Genomic DNA, 17095 nt, shown 5'->3' with positions numbered 1-17095 from the left:
CTGGTGTGTTGGTGCCTGACTCAGTGCTGCCTCACCTCTCCACCTCCACTTGAGCAATCCCCAGCTCCTCCTCCTCCTCGATGCCCAGCAGGTGAGTGCATGCTGCACACCTGTATTGAGGCACAGACCCAGTTCTGGGCGCGGTAGGAGGATGGTCTTTGCATCTGTAGTTAGAGGGATATTCAGACCTAAAAGAGATCTTGCCTTCACAGTTATAAGCACTGAGCAAATGTTCTATATTTTTAAGCATCTCTCCCTCTTCTTGAGGAGGTCCCATCTGCTTTAGCATATTGGAGAACTGTCAAACTTCAGTCACTTGTGTAGAGGTGACTTACACCAGCCAGGGTCCGTCTGGCTGCCCAGGAGTGGGCAACAAAGACTTCTTTGGCCAAAGGCATTGAAGAAACAGATGTGCATACAAAAGATTTGTAGGTTTTTATTGCTTATAGGGAGGAGGTGGGTCTGCCTAAAGACACATCTGAAAGTCTTTTTCATCCCCCATCTCACCTTCCATTTTTGCTCAGCTCAGGCAGTAAGTTGTCCTTCAGTCAAGCAGCTATTGCTGAGACAAGTAATGCATGAAACCATTCCCAGCTCACCTGCTGGAAGTGATAGAGAGCTCCCCTTGTAAAGGCAAAGCTTTGAAGGCTCACTCACTTTCTCAAAAATGTTGTTACTTTGTGCATTTTAATTAAGGTGCTTCAGTGAATAATTTCCAAGAAGATACATTTGGGAGGGTGAAATTAACATTGAAATTAATGTTAATTATTTTGTTCACACATATTCTCTAAGTTCTCACGTTTATAAGGATTCACTGTGACGGGCACTGCGCATCACGTGCAGTGGTCCCTGTCTCAGTGAAGGAGTACACAATAAGCAAAAAAAAAAAAAAAGGAATATTTTCTTTTTTAAAAGGCATCATCCTTGCTATTTTGAAATTTCACAGAAAAATTGAATTCTAAGTTATATCATTTCACTTTGCACCAAATTGAGTTGACAAAAGTAACTTCACATAAATTATATGATTTGAATGTCATAAAGCATTTTAAGCCTAATTTAACAACCAGACCAAACAAGTGTCACCCAGACAAACTTTAAACATAGAAAGGATGGATGACTAGAAAAATCATAAAATCAGTAGTCAAAGGAAGGTAAGCCCAAAAGAAAATGCTCCCAGAGAGATTGCAAGCAGCTCATTTATAAGCCTATTAAATGTTTTTTTGTCAATGATCTGGCAATTTAAAAATAAAAGTCACTATTAGTGCCCTGTTTCAAAAGGAGAATGTTCAAATATTGAGGAAGATGAAGAAAGAGCTGAAGAATTATCTCAAGAGTAGGAGGAACTCCATCAGAGAGGGAAAGGTGGGTTTCATGTCATCAAACGGGACACAATGCAGATACCCCAAGGCTGACTTGGGATGCAGCACACCTATGTCAGTAGAGTAATTAGTCATGGTTACAAGATGGGCTAATTTGCCCTGATGAAAAGCAGGGTTAGTCAGGCTCAGGCTGTCACGCACCTATCTGGCTTTTTTCTGTCCTGCTCTTGAGTAAGTTTCCCTTGTAAAGCAGACTGAAAGATTTTTTTCATCCTGCTCTTTTTCATTTCCAACAAAAATGTCTTCAAAACCATGGGAATACAACAAAAAAATGTCCCTGAAAAAGAGGGATCCCATGAGATGATCTGTAGCTGAGTCACAGCTACAGCTGCCTCACACCTAGATGGCTAATATCTAGGTTTAAACATCCAATGCTGTATCTGAAAACAGGGTGATACTGTGCCCTTTCAAGTGTTTCAGGTGCATGAACACTATGAACATGCTCATACAGCAAAATATTACCCAATCCTCTTCTTCTAGCACCCAAACCGGTCTGAGATGCACCACCAGCTGGTTTTTTTTTTCCATAGGTGAGAATCATTTTCTACCATTCATTTCCTAGAACTTTATTCTGTAGAAACAAATTTGGAACTTCTGAGCATAACCAACACTCCCCTGATCTCAACAACAATTGTGCCCTGGTGACTCAGTCTGAAGATCACTGCAACAGCAGAAGCCTTTTATTATCAACTTGGAAGATAATCTAGCATTTTCTGAGCTGCTGTGGCCAGTCTCTTCATGCATCATAGCTCTACAGTGCAGAGCTTCTGTTGTGAAAGCCTGAGCTTGTGATCTGCCTATGGCAGAGCTGCAAGAAAGGAGCTTTTGTCAGATACCTTCTCCCTCCCAGAAGACCTCTAGGATTTTCGATGATGAGAAACTACTCTCCCAGGGCAATTCCTGCAAAAGACCATTTGCAGGAAAGTGCTTAACAGTTGCAAGAGAATGTCTGGAAGACATCGCAGAAGGCCCTCTTGCATTGCCCTATTCTATGCAAATATGTAGAAGCCACTTCCCATGTCATGGAACACCGGGGAAAACTGCAAGGCCATCTTTCAACAGCAGTCAAAAAGGGTGAGGATGAGTAAGACAGGACAGTCAGTGGCACATCCAAGAGAAAATGAAAGGAAAGTTGGAAGGAAACAGGACTACTGCTTGGGCTGAATATATGTGGTTCTGTGAAGAGCAGCTCAGAGGACGCAGATGATGACCAAAGATGACCAAATACAGGGATATGTTTTTATTGATGGTGAAAACTGCAGAGTTCTTTACAACACTGATAGTAACTTAAGAAATCTGTTTTTAAAGGCTAGTGAAGGAAACCAGTTAAAAAGAAAAACAAACTTCATAGTGGACATAAAACCCAATCAGAAATGGCAACAATCAAATCAGAAATGGCAACAATCAATAATTAAGGGAAGCAAGACCAACACAGTGCTTGATCTCAACAAAGAAGTTCAAGGGATTGCTGTTCTGCCAGACAGAAAAATAACATATAAATACTGGTTTGATTCACATTTTGATGTGCTACATATTCCACCATTATCTTACAGAACACTATACTAATCTGTATGGAATACATATATATATCAATTGGTAAAGTAACAAGGTAACAAAAGTAAACACAAATTTGCTGCTTTTAAGTTTGATCTGGATTAAGACACTGATAATTTCCAATCTGCGTTGTTGAACAGTCATATAAATAAAATGAATTGGTGTCCAGCACATCCTCAGGATGATGTTATTTCTATTGCAAGTATCACTGGCAAGCATCTAAAATCTTGATTTCACCAGGAAATAGACAATTTAAGAAATATCTGGAAGGCTGAAGCTGGTGAGTAGTGGCTAATAATTGCGCTGCTTCCTCCGTGCCACTGCCAAGCGCAGGGCTCGAATAATCAACTTCTCATTGTTTAGGACATTGTAGTCAGTCAGTTTCACCAGTTTGTCAAAATTCTGTTCGCTGAAACACACCTCCCTTGTTGTAAATGGGGAGAGGATGCTGGAGACATCAACTTTGCCTTCTGACATCTCTTCAGGACTCCTTTCTACACCTGAGGGACAAACCACAAGGAGATGCACCTATGAGATTTTATTACTGTATATGGCCCGTACGAGTCATTTAAGCTATTACAGGCAAAAAAGCAACACTTGGAGAGAAAGATATGATCTGCCAGAGGGAAGCAAAATAAGTCTAGTAACACTGTAGTCTTCAGACTGTCCAAAAATTATGTACATCCAAACATCTGGGAATGAAAGCAACGTTGATTATCAACAGCACTTGTAGGCCGTTCCTTGGGCAATATGAAGTGTCACAGTATCTGTTATATCAGAGGTTGGAAGGGACCTCAAGAGATCATCAGGTCCAACCCCCCTGCCAGAGAAGGATCACTTAGGGTAGTCTGCACAGGAAAGCATCCAGGTGGGTTTTGAAAGTCTCCAGAGAAGGAGACTCCACAACCCCCCTGGGCAGCCTGTTCCAGTGCTCTGTCACCCTCACTGTAAAGAAGTTTCTCCTCATGTTGAGATAAAAGCTTCTATGTTCAAGTTTGAACCCATTGTTCCTTGTCTTATCACTGTGTTACTCAAACTAGAAAAGTGCTAGCAAAAGGAAAAGAAAAGAATAGTCTTGTACTGGTTGAAATAACAACGCTCTCACTGAAAGAAATGCTGGCACTCAGACAAAGGACATGACTCATATTAAAACCAAAGATCTTTGTCCAGTTCAGTTCTCACTCTGGGAGATTACTTTTAAATATATCAGCAGAACTGAGATGAATGGGCTACCACCAAAAACCCGCAAGGTTTTGCCTCCATCTTTGTTTGCAGCAGCAATGCATTACAAGTCCATGTTTGTAGGGTAAAACAGCTTGTATTAAGGACCTAGTACCCACACAGTTTTACCTTTGCGCTAATCGCTACTAAGTCCTGTGGAATAAATGCCTGCTTTCATCTCAAATGCATTAGGAAGGCTTCTGGAGTTCTCACAGTTCAGATACACTGACAGAGACCACTTATCTTTGTCAGTGATGAGACTGAATGCTGGCATTGGAAGGAAGGTCAGAGATGACAGTGAGACATGAGAAGTGAAATGAAGAGGACACACATGGCAAGTGACTTTTTATTGAAAGTGGTAGCCACACTTGACTTACCAGGAGCTTTGTATTTCTTGAAAGTGTCATTTACTAGTGGGAAGAAAAGCACTGTTGGAGCCTTTGGACTGTCAGCATCCTCGAAAACATAGCACTCCTTCAAGTTTTCCCTGTCTTCCTCACTTATCTCAATTCTGGGAAATGGAATTCCTTGCCCTGAGATGTACTTCGCAATCTGATCCAGAGGCTAGAAAAATGAATAAAATAAAATTAACACAAAGGATCAAAACTCAAAAAAAGTTCCAGAGACCTGGATTCTTTAAACTCCAGCAGCTAACATGAATGTTCTAAGGCTTGACTCTTCCTCTGGGAAGATATTATGTTTCAGATGAAAACAGCCATAACCACAACAGATACTGCAGTTTTCCTTACTTTATGCATCACTTTAGGCAAAACAAGAAAGCAGTGACGTTTTTGAGCCAAAAGCAACAGGACCAATTTTATAATTCAAATGAAAGAGGTTCAGAAGAGGAAAACAAAGAAAATGCAAGAATGAAGAGAGAACACAGCAGTCCAGATTATTCTGTGTCGTTGTCTTGACTTCATTGTTTATCACTTTCCCAATATTTCTGTCTTCTGTATATGATTAGTAACCACTCCCTATTAACAAAGACGTTTATCAACATACCTTATGACCTCAGGAAAAAAACCACTTTAATAGATATATTTCCTACAAGCCTATGTTTATTTGTATATTATTCTCACTACATATGCAACATAATATAATAAATATTATAGTATTTTTCAATATTAATCAAGTCCAACATCACCCTTAGGTGATATGTAAAATATCTCTAAGACTAATATAAGATAAAAAGGCCCAGAGACACATAGGATTTCCCATTTAATCTCTTCAGTATTGTCAGGATTTTCCATTGTCTCTGTAACTTTTTTACAAACTTGATTTACCAAAACCTGATCAGAGCTCCAGAACATTCCTCAGTCAGTTCTTCAAAAACTCTTAGATCCACTGCAGTGAACACCTTGACTGTTTTAAAATGCCTGCATCCGTCACTGTCTTCTAACATCCTTCTTAGTTACTGAGAAATCTAAATAATAAATCAGATAGTATTAATCTAGTTCCCATTCCAGTACTGGAAAGTATGTTTGTTTCTCTAACAAAGGCCACAACCAAAAGACCATGAAGGGGAAACATCTCAGATATTGTGACTTGTCTTACCAGTGTCTGTGATCCTCCACTGTAATTTAAGTGCAGGATGACATCCACCTCCCTGTTCGATCTCAGAAGTGGTGGGTAGCTGGTATTGATGAAAAAACCAGTGTCAACCAGGGAGAGCTCATCGTTTGCTGTTTCCAGCAGTTTATTTGGGAAGGAGTCTATCACTGTGTCTGAAACAAACAGTTATCATTACAACAAATAAAAACAAAGATTGTTCATTTGCAGAAAATTAAGGAGGGAAGAATGGAGAGTTCCCCTCCCGTTTTCCTTGTCTGCCTCTGAATCACTAATGGTACTGACTTACAGGAGAGACACACCACAGCTTTTTCCTTCCTTCCTTCCTGGACACCTCAAGTAGTTTTGGCCCTAAAGGAGAGATCCTTTCTGCCTCCTCTTGGCTGAATTCACCTTGTCCACTGGAATACAATCCCCAGACAACCAAATTAAATTTCACCCCTCAAAAAAATAAAGGCTTTTCAAATCTGGCTTCCACTTGTTCCATTTGTGGAAGGGAGAAGTAGAATTTCATAAGAAATCAGTCATGCCTCCTCCTTCTTGTTGGAAATCCTAAATGAATTCTCAAACCTAAACTTCCCAAAAATGTTACAGAAAAACATGCTGTGCCTTTCCAGGTAGAAAATCCTTCACTCTCCAGGTACTTGTTATGCATCTGGAAGCCTCTGATAAAATTGGGATACTGTGCAATGGTCGGGCGTCCTGTTAAGACGTCTCGCAGTGTGGAAGAGAGGGCGCTTGAAGGAGTGAGAAGACATGTGTCCACCTCATAGGGATTCATTGATAGGAAAGGTTCTTCCTCTGCAAGAAGGAAAGAAGAAATTTGGAGTTTGGGACAGTTTTCTGAAATGAGCAATATTTTAAAACATAGAATAACTAATAACCACAGCTGTCAGCAGCCCCCACCCCAAAAGTAAATCAAACATACTTGTAAGCCATTAAGGCCCATGCTACTGAGTAGAACTCAGCATTAGACAGTGAATTAAAGGACAGCTACCTGCAGGCAGCACGCTGCAAGGCTGTAAGCAGCACCTCCCTTTCTAGGCTTCCTCAGATGACGTCCATCTCTATTGTGGCATGTGGTAGAGGTGAGAGCTGAGTCCCAAAATGTACAGGAGGACAATACTAGCCTTTGAAAAGGACACCTTCAGAAATATCACCCAGCTGCAAACATGAGCTAAGTTAGGAGACCAGTCACTTCAGGTTCCTTGTGCAATTTAACAGCAAAAGAAAGCTTTCTCCATGGGCAGTTCAGTGGAGAAAAGAGCCCTGTGCAAGGGCTGTTTTCTCTACTGGTCATATTAGTGGCCAAGGAGGACCATATCTAACTTAATCTTATGATGTGCTCTTAATATAACATGATTTCTACATGTTGCTGGAGACTCTTTTTATGTCTGTATTTCTCTAAATCAAGCAGAAACATTGCTTAGCTAACGCCTCTGCTTTCGTTTCCTTTGCCTCTCTCTGACTTTGACAGTATCTCTTTAGGCATTGGATCTCTGCACTGGATATAAGCAACACATACTAGTGATAACAAAACAAAACAAATAAACAAAGCCCCACAAAACAAAACAAAAAATCCCAATAATCTCACCAATATCTTTTACTCTATCTCTGGTCCATCTACACCAGAAATCTTCTGAATCAACTGCCAAATTCCAGACATACATCGCATCTATGGAAAATATACTACTCCACATGCCTGTAGTGTGAAAGAGAGAACAGAAATTGATTGATGGAGTAGTCTTGGAAGAATTTTAATTGGTACATACATTCAGTCCTTCCCCTTGGATACTTCCTTTCTGTCTGAATGGATTTATTTGTGGGCATACTTCCTAAGAATGTCCTTGCAAATGCAAACTCAGACCTGCTCAACCTGTTTGCTGGTGTCTCCCCAGTGCTGTCCACCACAGCCCATGTGCTCACTCACACCAGCTTCCTCCTGAGTAGGCCACCTTTCCCTCTAGGCAATAGTCACCTTGCATATAGCAGATCCGAGTCTCTGAGAGCCTCTTCACCATCCTTCCCATAAAGAATTCGCTTCCAAAATGTTCTGCACGAATAGATGCTCCGTATTTCAGGAGACTGACTTCATAAGGAGTGAACTCCAGCCACTCTACAGCAACAGCAACCAGATCATGAAAAGGCAAAAATATGTCAACTATTGCTGAACAGAACAGGACCAAATCATGCAAAAAACACTGGCTAGTTGGTAACATGCTGCTCACCAGCTATATCTGTATCTATGCTGCAGTACTGCAGTACTAACGCCATAAGGTCTTTTCACATCAAGGGAGGGTGGTACCAGGCCATAATATAGCAATCTCCAGCAGATATGCCCTGGTCTGAATAAAACCAGAAGAGTTCCCTGCAGTTAATCTTACCCAAAAGTACATATTGCTCATCTGTGACTTGCTCCCTTTAGGGTACCAGTGACAGAGAACTTAGCATTCACTTAGTGGCCTGTACTCGGCTGCTCATATTAAACAAATACTGGGAAAAATCAACCCTAGACAAAATTGTGATCTTCCTGCCAATGAACCCAAAATTCAGTGTTTTCTCTTGAACTGTTCAAAACAAGACCACGTGGAAACATAAGAATCAGTTTCATTACAAAGTTTTGGTGACTAGGATAAATTGTGAGTTTGCCATCTTCTGTGTCGGCTATATTTTTGTTTCTAGCAATATAGAGAAATCAAATTCTAAAGACTAAACATGTCTGGATTTTTTTTGTTTTCAAGGATTTCTCAGTATTGCCTGGAATTTTAAAAGGGGTGGGTTTTTTGCTGTTAGAATGAAAGAATCATAGAACGACCTAGGCTGGAACAGACCTTAGAGATCATCGACTCCAAACCTCCCTGCCATGCACAGGGACACCTCCCAGCCAGACTCAGCTGCTCAAGGCCTCATCCAGCCCGGCCTTGAACATCCCCAGGAAGGAGGCATCCACAACCTGCTTGGAAAACCTATTCCAGCATCCCACCACCCTCAGATTGAAGAACTAGAAGGACTATTGTATTATTAAAGCTGATTACATGCATTTAGATTTTCTTTTCAGGTTACTCAGATTATAAAGTTGTTAGGAAATCTAAATCAGAACCATTACCTCTGAATGCCTGAGCACTGTAGCTGGACTTGAGGTTGATGGCCACATAGATGGGCAACGGGTTCTGACCATTGTCCACTGCCTGCCGTTGGTCCGAAAGTCTATGTTCATCTTTCTGGGTTTGATTAAAAATGGTTTATGGAAAGAGATGAAAAACAACTTGCACATGAAATAATATAATATGAATTATCAGCTCTATCCAGGGTCTCCTTCCCCTATTCAGCTCACTGGATTTTTTCAGAAATATCTGCCATGAGATATTCCAAACTTGGCAAGTATCCCAGAGGAAGCAGCTACACCCTGAGTGGGTTCTCAGATTTTGAGATATGCAGAGAGGTCAACTGTAAATTCAACAAGGACAAAAAAAAAAAAAAAAAAATCACAGGAAGAACTATGTGGCTATGTGAAAGTTAAGGTACTTCCCTTGGCTGGATCTCAGTGAGCAGAGCTGACCATATTTTAAGGTGTTCTCCAAGTATATTCATATGTAAAATTATATCCTATTGCACATGACAATTTAAAATTTCCTCATATAAGCATAAACCAGAAGGAAACTATTGAAATTACACTGGTTTTGAAGTACCATATTCTCTCTCCTAAAATCTGATAGCCTATTTGAATCATTTCCTTATGCAGTCTGTAAACAGTTCTCTTCATACATGCATGAATTTAAGCTAGTGAACTAAATTATTTCAGATTTTTAAGTGTCTTTTCTAGTCAGAGTTACCAATGCGCAAATTGATTAGTTTACATTTCAAAATAATTCTTTTCACAGGATTTTTCTTTAAGAAGAAAGAATACCTTTGAGTACAATGCCACGGCTTCTTCATTTCAAGGTCAACCTTACTTTAAGAAAGAGTACTGTTCTAACAGTGGATCTGAATAGACAGAATCTAATCAACCACAAAAGAAATTATTTACATTAGTAATACTGAATGGATTTATTTTCTTCTCCTTTATAGCTATAGAATTTCATCACAATCTGGGGGAAAAAAATAAAGAGTATACCTTATCATGTAGCATGGATTCAATGACAAGCCCCCAGAGATCTATGAAAGAAGTGTTATGTCCTTCTTTAGTCCTCTCCATCAGGTCATTATAATAGTACTTCAGACAATCCAAAGTGAAACAGCAGGTCTTGGATTTGGTTACTTGCTTGCGAGCCTCCTTTATTGCATCCTCCAGATATTTTTCTGACCAGTTGGCATCTTCATACAGGTTTGCCATTGTCCTGAACAAATATCATAAGAAAACAGTGAGAGAGGTATAATGCTGTGGTTTGGCTTCCTGTTTGCCAGTTTCTTAATTCTTACAGGGTTCAAAACTAAGCAATAAACACGCCTAAAATACTCTTATTTCAAGAGCAAACAAAACTTCCAAGCTTTTCAGATTTTGGCAATAAAAGTTTATGTAGGGTCAAAAATTATTTGAGAAACTGAAGTGGAAAAAAAAAAAAATGTCCAAGCTATTAAATACAAAGACTCTACAAGTCCTCAGAAAATCTATTTCTTGAAATGTAGGGAATATTCCAGGGAGCAGTCACTACTAGTTTGATGAAGTTCTACATTTGTTCCCAAATATCTGGTAACAGCTCTTGTCAGTGAGGGAACTGGGCAGCAGCTCTTGGGCACGTCCTAGTATGGCCATTCTTATTTGTCTTCTTGAAATCGTAACACAGACAGGCACACTCAGATCTCCACATACATACCGAGAAGTTAAAAGAATTTTAGCAAATACTTAGACAAATGTGCCATTCAAGTTTGGATTTATATAAAGGACTGACACACAATTCAGTGTGATTAGCTCCCCACATCCAATCAGGTGCAGAGGAGTAAAGCTAGCTAGAACCCATTTGATTAAATACTTGTTTTAAGTATGATATCATCTGCTGTATGCGCACTGGAAGAAGAAAGCACTTTATGACAAGCAACCATAGCTGCAGTCTCTCCAGTGTCAGTAACCTCGTGTCATTTGTTGAACAGTCTGTCACAGCATTAATTCCACTAGCCCCAAGTACATCTTTTACCAGAGGGAGATGCATTCTAACTCCAAAATGGAAGTGAGAATAACCAGCAAATGGCAGGCATAAAATCTTCTTCCCATCTTTCTTCAATTTCCAGTCTAAAGACAAATTCGTTGCATTCAGTCTAAGGTATAATTGATAAAATATGAGAAGGTAATAGAGCATTTTCATGAAAATATCAGGCATGGACTGTGTCAGTGTAGTGACAAAAACAGATGTTGAATGTGACAGTCTTTTACGCAGCATGCTTTGTTTCTTTGCTCTAGGTGGACATAGAGGAGCTTGTGGGGAAAATGGGAACACTTTTGCTTTGCTAATTGACATATAAGCTGATGGTGCTGCACGAATAGTCAACAGTACTGAGCTGAGAGTACAAGCATAAACCTTGTTTGGATCATTCTCACCATGTGGTACCCGATAAACCACCAATGTAGGTAATGCAGTCCAACAGATTGAGTTTTTGGAGACCCAGCAGGCTGCCATACATCGCTGTCAGCGATCTCGTCCCTCCCCCAGTTGTTGTGATAGCCACCACCGGCACCTGTTCAACAGTAAGGAGCAAAAGCCATGCACATCTTAGAGACAAGCAATCCTTCTTAATGCAGATATCAGATAACAGGTTACAGGAACTGATACAAGCAGTGACGTCACTTTGTGCAAGAAGGATGTGATTGTTGCAAAATGCTTCTGTTACCTCAACCTGACTGATGAGAGAGGGAAGGCTTATGTCTTACCCACTCAAATTGAGTGGGTGGCAGGTTGTTTACTTAATACACAACTGGAAATCAACCTCATCACCCTGGAATTCTTCCCAAAGTGTATTATTAGAAGCTCTCACAGAAAATGCAGGATTTGCCGTGCCACAGCAGATTAGGGATCCGTGATTCTGCCTCTAACAATGACCAGAGTCTCAGAAGAATGCACAGCACCCTGTAATCAGCCAGACCGCACAATAGCCAAAGCCTTCCTGGCCTCAGGCCACTAATTACTTGTGTCCTGAAGCACAACCATCAACAGGGCTTCCCCCCTCCAAGGTCTAAGTGTAATTGAAGAGACAGACTATTCTTCTCTTAATCTTTTCCTGATCTAGTACACCCTTTGCTTCCGTTAGCATCACAACTTGTGTGGATGTTTACAGGCCTTCTGGAAAAATGTCTATTTATACCTTTCAAGCATTAGCTTCTGATCTCATCAAGCAATTCTTGTCCTAAAATCAATGAATAGAGGTCAAAGAAAATGTTTATCCCATTCTATGAAATAAAAGGGGAAAAAAAAAAAAACACTAGAGAGAAGTTCTTCCTACTCTAGTCTCAACAGGAACTTAAAATCTAGGAAATGTAAAACAATAATGAGAAAAAAATCCAATCATCTTAACTAAAATTCGAATAATATCTTTTACAATACATCTTGATTTTTACATTTTCTGAATTTTTCATTATGAATTAAAATTCCACTTATAATTATTATTTTTTTTAAAAAAAAGTTCGAATGTAAGGCAGTTGACAAGGAAGCAGCAATTTTTTAGTACTTTTTTTTTGGCCACAGTTTTGAAGTTAAATGCATGTAGAGGAGAGTCAGAGTCATTAGACTTTTCAAAAAACAGCTTTGGAATTATCATTGTAGTCCTGCCACCTCAACTACTCTTTGACATACGAAAAACATTCCTGATTTCTCAAGAACTTTTATTTCTCTATTATTCTCTGCTCTGAAATCCGAAACATGATTAAATAAAACAAAACAACACAACAAAAAAATCTGTACATTTTACACAGCACTGTTTCTGTTCATTGTCAGCTAAAGAGGATTCTTCCTGTTGGTATGCTTGTACTTTTCCCATTTGCAACAACCTAACTAGGCATAAGTAGTTACAAATTATGAATTATGAAGGCAGAAGCAGGGGCTACAGTGATAAAGTGACACTTTAAATCAGCTGTTTCATCTATAGAACTCCCTGATGCTGTTAGATTCTTCTCTTCCAGCTGGATGGTTTTGTTCTAGTGGTCAGTTTTCCCAACAGCACACCTTTTCTGCTGCAGAAACCACCCACAGTGTTTTTATTCAGATGTCTGTGTGGAATTTTTTGTCTCCTCCCCTCAAAATCCATGACCACGACAAATACCATGACCAGCACCTTGTCTTCCTTACTGAGCTAAGGCACACTATTGCCCAGACATCATCCTCCAGCTGTTCCATGTTTGCACACTAAAAGTTTTCCTCCTGAGACTCCTGAGCAACATAAAGGATAAACAGGAATGGGTTAAACTGAGGAGCTGTTGAGAAGGTTTTGGGTCTGCAAAGGCATTATCCTGCCTATCATGCTCTGCTGTGTGAAACATCTGCTGCTTGCCTTGTTCATCTCCTGCCCTAGATGGCCAGGCCTGCCCCACAACTGCAAGATTCAGTAAGTTGTTCTTTTTTTTTTTTTCATTTGTGGTTTCAAATCGCAATCCAGGCCCAGATCCCCAGAAAAAAAGTTGTACCAAGGAGTATATTGGCTTGCCTCGTGCTCTTTCAGATCCTCCTCCAGATTCAGAATCTTTTTCAGAGCAGCAGCAACACGTTTCTTCCTTTTCCACAAGAATTCTCTCTCTTCTGCACACAGGCCAAATCCCAAGCGCACATCCAGGTTTCCTGAGCTGGAACAGACAATGAGACAAATCAATGTACATGTCATTTACAGCTGATATCAAGACCTTTATGGCATGTAGTCAGTAAACTCCACAAATCACCTGTAAACTAAGATATTTACAAGTATATATATATACAGAGAGAGGGAGGAACAGAAGAAAAAGCAGCATGTCTATTGCCAGTGAGGAGCAGTAGTGAGGATGAAAGGAAGTTTTTCAAGGTGCCTTAAATTTCTTGTGAACATGAGTACAACGACAAGACACATCAGCCAGGGAAAGACCACCAAAAGGGAGTAACTTTTCTCTACTCATTCCTTTTCATCACCATGACATCCTGGAAACCTCAAGTGATGTCACCATCACCTGTTCTCAGGTTTTGACAGATCACTGACTGTGTTTAAACGATCTCGGTGATGGAGCTTGGACTGCAGGGCAAGGATCTCCCCCTGCTCAGCCCCTGTCCTGTGAAATCCAACTTTCACCTGTGTGCTGAACAGATTTCTAGTTAAGCATTCACAAGCTTCATCCTGAAATATATGAGAACGTCCATCATTTTTCCCACATGGATGGACACACTGAATTTTCTCCCTTGAGAAATGTGAAGAACAAGCCAAAAAGAATCACAAAAAAACAGCAGGTACAAAGTGAATCACATGGTAGCTAATGTTTTGTGCCTTTAACAGCACAAATATGCTTGTTACTGAGCAGAACACTCAATATTGACCAAATCTGGGTCACATCACCCTCTGGTGGCTGCAGATTCTATCCTGAACTTTCACTGGTATTTCACAAATAAGGAAGTTTCAAGTGTTACTGTTAATAAGCTCTGTCCTCCAGCAAATTCAGTATATCACAGTGTAATTTTAAACACAGAATAAGGTCAACTGTTCCACCTTACAAAAACAAACAACTTCTTAGTGATACTTTAAAATCTCTCTTGCTCTCTCTATAGACCTCTATTTGTCAGATTTACATTTTAACTTAGTTTGTTAAGGGCCAAGATTGAATAGGTAGCTCTTCTTCCTATGCTCTGAATTTCACCTACAGAAACATGCTCTGAAAACCAACCTTGCTTCCATTCTGTATACCACCCAACAATAAGAATGCTGTAAACCCTACAAAGTTTTCAGCTGTACCATAATTTTTATAGAATCATGGAATGGTTTCAGTTGGAAGGGACCTATAAGGGTCACCTAATTCAACCCCCCTTCAGTGAGCAGGGATGTCTTCACCAAAATCAGGTTGCTCAGAGCCCAGTCCAACCTGACCTTGAGTGTTTCCAAGGGATAGAGCAGCTAACATCTCTCTGAACAACCTGTGCCTGTGTTTCAACCAACTTCATTGTAAAAGTTTCTTCTTATATCTCATCTAAACCTACCCTCTTAGTTTAAAACTACTCCTGCCTTGTCCTGTCCCAACAGGCCTTATTAAAAAGATTGCCCCCATCTTTCATATGGGCCCCCTATTAATTCATGAAATGCCACAATAAGGTATCCCTATACCTTCATCTTCTCCAGGCTGGACAGCCCCAATTCCCTCAGCTTTTCTTTACACCAGAGGTGTTCCAACCCTGATGGGGGGGGTCTCATCAGAGTGGAGCAGAAGGGGAGAATCACCTCTCTCAACCTGCTGGCCATGCTGCTTTTGATGCAGCCCAGCGTACAATTGGCCTTCTGGGCTGGGAGCAGGCATTGCCAGCTCACATCCAGCTTTTCATCCACCAGTAACACCAGGCCCTTCTGAAGATTGCCCCAGGCCAGCTGCAGGTCCTATAATTGGTGCAATTCTGCTCTTGAGCATGGGTTGGTGGAGGTGGAACTGGCCAGGTCTCAGCCCACATTCTGCTCAGTGAAGCAGGAGAGGGCAGAAGCCAGGCTGCCCTACGTTTGCTTTGGTGTCTTTGAGAAGCTGAAGAGGGATAGACTTTATTTCAGTCATTATGTAGACCTGACTGTGGTATAAATGAGCAGCTTTGCTCACGTCTGGGAACAGTATTCATAAAATAGGCTGATTTACCCTGAAGAAACCTACCAAGGTTCATAAACTCATCTTCAACTGCATGATCCTCTAACCACAGTAGACTCACACTTACCTCAGACACCACATGAGTAGAGGACAAAGCACTCACGTGGCATGTGTTCATCTCTCTACCTACGACAGAAAAACCCCTAGACAGCTAGTTACAGTAATCCTGGATGATAGGACAAAAAGAGGCTATCTTACCATTTCCGTGCTGTCAGGCACAAGTGAAAGGAATCATCCTAGAAATCCAGAAAATAAAGATAATTATCACCAAATTTTAAAACCTTTCTTTCCTCCAAACTCAGGCCGTGTTCTCTCAGTAAGACAAGAGGTTCTTAAGTAAGAATTCACATGGCTAAGGACACAATTTTTGTACAATTAACCTAAGTCTCACTCCCTGCTCTGGAATCAAATTCTGTTATCTAACAAGCCTATCTTGGGCTGTTGGTGTGCCACAAGTTTGCATGTTACACCAGCTCACAGCAAGTACATGTGAGAGGAACAAGAATGAGACAAGTTCCCCTATTAAAAAGAAAAGAAAAAGGGGAAAAAAGAGATGAAAAAAAATCACACACACAAAAGCATTCTCAATATCAATACCTAGACAAGTTAAGATCTAAATTAAGCTTGTATTCTGGGTATTTAATTACTAGCCATTCTGGAATTCTATTAATACACACACAAAAAAATTAAATCCTTGAACGATGTGCCCATGGCAGTCATTTTTGTTGCTTGAAACCACTTCATTCCTATTTTGGATTTCAGGCTTGCAATGTTTTTTATGTAATTATTGTTGGCATACCTACTTCCTTAAAAGTGAATATGATGGTTTTCATTTTTTAAAATGTTTTCAATAACCATGGAATCATAGAATCATAGAATTGTTAGGGTTAGAAGGGTCCTCAAGGATCGTCCAGTTCCAACCCCCCTGCCATGGGCAGGGACACCTCACACTAGATCAGGTTGCTCAGAGCCACATCCAGCCTGGCCTTAAAAACCTCCAGGGATGTGGCTTCCACCACCTCCCTGGGCAACCTGTTCCAGTGTCTCACCACCCTCATGGTGAAGAACTTTTTCCTAACATCCAATCTGAATCTACCCACTTCTAGTTTTGCTCCATTCCCCTTAGTCCTATCACTACCTGACACCCTGAAAAGTCCCTCCCCAGCTTTCTTGCAGGTCCCCTTAAGATAGTGGAATGCCTCCTCAGAGCCTTCTCCTCTCCAGTCTGAATACGCCCAACTCTCTCGGTCTATCTTCATAGGAGAGGTGCTCCAGCCCTCTGATCATCCTTGTGACCCTTCTCTGGACATGTTGCAGCACATCCAGACCTTTCTTGTAATAGGGACTCCAGAACTGGACAGGGTACTCCAGGTGGGGTCTCACCATAATGGAGTAGAGGGGCAGAATCACCTCCCTCGACCTGCTGGCCACGCTGCTCTTGATGTAGCCCAGGATGTGACTGACTTTCTGGGCTGCATGTGCACATTGGTGGCTCATGTTGAGCTTCTCATCCACCAGCACCCCCAGTTCCTTTTCTCTGGGCTGCTCTCAAGCCAGTCCCTGCCCAGCCTGTATCAGCATACAATTT

At 40.8% G+C, this 17095-nt stretch overlaps 1 protein-coding gene across 1 annotated transcript in view; it reads right to left on the bottom strand.

The window, feature by feature from the left end:
- Positions 1-3224: 3224 nt before the first annotated feature.
- Positions 3225-17095, bottom strand: part of LOC128981698 (cytosolic phospholipase A2 epsilon-like) — a 35012-nt gene continuing 21141 nt past the window's right edge. Inside the window, exons 11-21 of the mRNA XM_054400631.1 lie at positions 15706-15743; positions 13356-13491; positions 11260-11396; positions 9841-10063; positions 8833-8947; positions 7705-7842; positions 7321-7428; positions 6336-6527; positions 5712-5881; positions 4532-4718; positions 3225-3433 (exon numbers count right to left, since the gene is read on the bottom strand). Of these exons, the coding sequence (XP_054256606.1) occupies positions 3225-3433; positions 4532-4718; positions 5712-5881; positions 6336-6527; positions 7321-7428; positions 7705-7842; positions 8833-8947; positions 9841-10063; positions 11260-11396; positions 13356-13491; positions 15706-15743 (1653 nt within the window). The remainder of the gene's footprint in view (positions 3434-4531; positions 4719-5711; positions 5882-6335; positions 6528-7320; positions 7429-7704; positions 7843-8832; positions 8948-9840; positions 10064-11259; positions 11397-13355; positions 13492-15705; positions 15744-17095) is intronic.

This window comes from Indicator indicator, chromosome 4 (genome assembly GCF_027791375.1).
Source record: "Indicator indicator isolate 239-I01 chromosome 4, UM_Iind_1.1, whole genome shotgun sequence".
NCBI lineage: Eukaryota > Metazoa > Chordata > Aves > Piciformes > Indicatoridae > Indicator > Indicator indicator.
Note: the sequence above shows the minus strand (reverse complement) of the source record. Positions and strands in the feature narration are given on the sequence as shown.